Below are 4,129 nucleotides of genomic sequence, written 5' to 3'. Positions count from 1 at the left end.
AAATCTAGTAATATGATATTTGAGCTGTAGTAGTCACTACTTAGTGTAATACGTGGAAATATATATATGTATATTTAAAGAAAAAGGACAGGGCTTTAACAAAAATGAAGACGGTAATGACAGCACATTAGTTAGCTGACACATAACACATCAATAAGCATTTTGCAAAATGCTGAGTAAAAGTAGTTTGTGACATACTTCATAGATACTTTTAAAATGTAATTTTCTCACCTTCCAGATTCTCAAGTCGTTTGAGGTTTGTTTTGTAGCCTTTAGCTGAGACCATTAAGTTTTGTAGATCCACTTGCCACAAGACTCCGTGTGCATCCACAATTCCTCCTGTAACATCCCTCCTTTCCAGGTTGTAATTGGCTGTTTTGGGGACTCTGTCCCAGTTTCCATTTTTTCCCAGGATGCACCACATCACACGTTTGTACAAATCATCCTCATCCCTCCCTCTCACCTCTCTCGTCAGGGTGCCGTGCAGGTTTGAATTGAACTTCACAATTGCCCTGTTGACCCCGTCTTTCATACCGTTCACCATCAGGTTTCCAGACGGATCCTTCTTCATGTACAGACCCTCCATCCTCACCAGCTGCTGAAGATCTAACATGTCGTCTGCGTTGAGACTGTCTAGCTGCTCTTTGGGGAAGGTGTGTTCAGTACACTGATTCTTATAAAGATTCTTCATTTTTTCCATGGCATCATTAACATCCTTTCTGGTAAGACCCAGGAACAGGAATGTCGATGGCTCACTCACAGGAATGGTATCATATATGCTGAGGTCAGCAACCAGAGGTAAAGGTGCCTGTTGTTGTACCTGAGGCACCTGAAATGGTGGTGCTGGAAAAAAGGTCAAAGACATTTGTGAAAAGTCCGAACATAATATTTAGAGAGTTGGGGGAGTCCGGACCTCCCAATCTTGGAAGAGTCTAGAATTGCCCCTCCCCCCCCCCAAAGAAATCATGAAAGAAACCCTTGTATTTAAACAATATCAATATAAAAAAGGCAATAGAAACAAAGAACGAAGTAAATCTGCCATTCATCTGAGAAAAAAATAAGAATGAATTTTTAGGTCCCCCCACCCCCACTATTGTTAGAACAATGGTTCAGTCCAAAGTGTAGGAGGAGCAACAGTTGCGCTGCTGAACGACACAGGCTCCGTTAAGCTAAGTGAGGAGCTAGCTGTTAGCTGTTAGCTGTGGCTCTGCAGCACTAACAAACAGCCCAAAGTAAATACTTAAAGAAAAAGACATGTTACACGTTTTATTTATTTTCACTGCTCAATAGGAAGAAACACATTGACAATAAACAGTTTGTTATTTCATTACTTTGGCTGAATCATGATAAACTGCCACCTTATGCCATATAAATCAAAACTAGCTAAACTGCTACATTGCTTTCATAGACTTGTATTGAGAACCACTGCAATAAATCAATATTTCTGAAGAATTTTATTAAGTGGAGTTACTTATTAAAACTTGTTTTTATTTAGAGCCTTAAGTTTTTGTAAAGGTGTAGCAGAGATTAGATCTGTGACTCTGAACCAAATCTGAACAAAATATATTTGTAAAAAAAAGTTCTGTTACCTTTTCTTCCAGAAGTGGGGAACATCTGTGTTGCTTCTTCTTTAAAAGCTAAGAAGACGTTGATTTTAATCAGGACAAGGCGGATGGAGGTGAGGCTGTAAAAAGGACCGGATGATGTGGCCGTTTTGATTCCTCTCAGGATTGCACCTGCAACGACTGCAGGGTCCAGCCCACCGGCTCCTGCAGAAACAGATTGTCCACACAGAGTTCAACCACACACTGCAACATTATGGTGTGCTCTCTAAAAAACACAATATACTTACCTGCACAGATAGCAGGAATCGCTACAGAGCTAACTCCTAGTTTTTCACAGGAGTCAATGATGCTGCACACAAGTTGTTCAATGACATTTGCGTCTTTCTTTCCACAAACATGTAAAATTGCTTTACAGGGGAACAGTCCAGGCTCTGTCGCACAAATAGGTTGTTGGCTCACAGCCGCTGTACACACAAAGCACAGAAAATCACCATAAAAACAGGCTCTGAGCTGTGTTTTGCTTTGGAACATGTGATCTTTCTCCTCTCTCACCTGCTCTCAGCTGAGCTTCCACTTCTGGTCCAGCTACGGTTAAAATATCTTTGCAAACTCCTTCTGCAATAAATAATTATGCACACATAAACATTTTTCACCAGGTTTGTAAGCTGATGCACATTGAGCTAAGGCTCAGCAAACAGTCATAATAAAGCTCCACATTTGTTTGATAAAGAGGACCTGATGCTTTGGCAGATTTATTTATTCACTTTAATTTATTTATTTCAAAAGGGTTTTAAAAACAACAGAACAAGCAATTAGTAGGACAGACAAAAACACGTTTACCACAAAAACAAATAATTTTTGTGGTAAACAAAATTATTTGTTTTCCACAACTGTTCTGTTTGAAAAGTAGTAGGAAGAAGTGAACACATATTTAATCCTACCCCTTATCTCAATTTAATGAAATATATTTTCTACTGACTCAATAGTTATCAAAAATTTGCAAATAAAACCATGTAAGAATATTCATGTGCCTCTTCAATATACCATGCTAAAGAGCCAACAATAAATTATAATACATAGATAAAATGGTTACAAACCAGCTCTCATGAGACAAGAAAGTGTACGGATAATACTGATAGTAATAGTGACAAATTGCAAATACCCCTGACATACAGCTAATGTTCCCTGCACTATCTGAGTAATACGAATAGCTTTGTATTTATTTTTAAACTGGTTAATGCTTTGGACATTGTTTTAATTCCATATTCAGTTCGTTCCATTGTTTCACTCCAGTTACAGTGACAAAAAATCTTGTCATAGTTGTTCGGATGCTACATATTTTGAAATTCAGCGCTCCCCTTAGGTTGTGCCCGCCCTCCCTTTCATAAAGCATTTCCTGAAGACGTTTAGGTAACAGATTGTAATGGCTTTTATACATAAGTAGAACAGTTTGATATTTCACAATTTCCTGCCATTTTAATAAATTAGACTTAACAAATAAAGGATTTGTGTGTGCAAGAAAACTAGCATTGTGTATTACTCTGACGGCTCTTTTTTGTAATACTGTTAGTGTTTGTATAGCATTTGTATAGCACATTTCAGCAGCAAGGCACTTCAAAGTGCTTTACATCATAACAAACACAAAAACACAGAGTCATGCAACATAGAATCAACAATCAAAACATTACATTAAGTCAAGAGCCGTCATTAAATTCGTAATTGATTATGTCTCAAATACAACTCTAAACAGGTGGGTTTTAAGTCGAGATTTAAAGGCACTCAGTGTTTCAGCTGTTTTACAGTTTTCTGGAAGTTTGTTCCAGGTTTGTGGTGCATAGAAATTGAATGCTGCTTTTCCTCATTTGGTTCTGTTGGTTCTGGTTCTGGGGATGCAGAGCAGGACCAGAACCAGCAGACCTGAGGGGTCTGGAAGGTTGATACAACAACAGCAGATCTGTAATATATTGTGGTGCTAAACCATTCAGTGATTTATAAACTAACAACAGTATTTTAAAGTCTATTCTTTGAGCTACAGGGAGCCAGTGAAGGGACTTTAAAACTGGTGCTCTATCTTCCTGGTTTTAGTGAGAACGCGAGCAGCAGCGTTCTGGATCAGCTGCAGCTGTTTGATTGATTTATTAGTCAGACCTGTGAAGACGCTGTTGCAGTAATAAATGCGGCTAAAGATAAACGCATGGATGAGTTTATTTGGATCACGCTGAGACATCAGTCCTCTAATCCTGGAGATGTTCTTCAGGTGATAGAAGGCCGATTTTGTGACTGTCTTAATGTGGCTCTGAAGGTTCAGGTCAGAGTCCATCACTACTCCCAGGTTTTGGGTCTGATCACTAGTTTTCAGTTGTAATAACTGAAGCTGAGCATTGATTCTAGTTCGCTCCTCTTTAGGTCTAAAGATAATAACTTCAGTTTTGTTTCTGTTCAGCTGGAGAAAGTTTTGGCACATCCACACATTGATCTGTTCTAAGCATCTGTTCAGTGATTGGATGGGTTCAGAGTCACCTGGTGACATTATGATGTAGAGCTGTGTATCATCCGCGTAGTTA

At 38.8% G+C, this 4,129-nt stretch overlaps 1 protein-coding gene across 3 annotated transcripts in view; it reads right to left on the bottom strand.

Moving 5' to 3' along the window:
- LOC106946481 (poly [ADP-ribose] polymerase 14-like) overlaps positions 1–4,129 on the bottom strand; it is a 32,975-nt gene that overhangs the window by 18,571 nt on the left and 10,275 nt on the right. For 2 of the 3 annotated variants that reach the window (XM_015030833.1, XM_015030832.1), the window contains exons 8-11: positions 2,118–2,180; positions 1,853–2,029; positions 1,590–1,769; positions 232–843 (exon numbers count right to left, since the gene is read on the bottom strand). The exons of the other annotated variant lie outside the window; for it this stretch is intronic. In XM_015030833.1, coding sequence (XP_014886319.1) covers positions 232–843; positions 1,590–1,769; positions 1,853–2,029; positions 2,118–2,180 — 1,032 coding nt within the window. The remainder of the gene's footprint in view (positions 1–231; positions 844–1,589; positions 1,770–1,852; positions 2,030–2,117; positions 2,181–4,129) is intronic. 3 annotated transcript variants of the gene reach the window in all.

The sequence above is a fragment of the Poecilia latipinna genome, unplaced genomic scaffold, assembly GCF_001443285.1.
Source record: "Poecilia latipinna isolate Pla-1442-1.1 unplaced genomic scaffold, P_latipinna-1.0 Scaffold193, whole genome shotgun sequence".
Lineage (NCBI taxonomy): Eukaryota > Metazoa > Chordata > Actinopteri > Cyprinodontiformes > Poeciliidae > Poecilia > Poecilia latipinna.
This window is presented reverse-complemented; position numbering and strand designations above follow the sequence as displayed.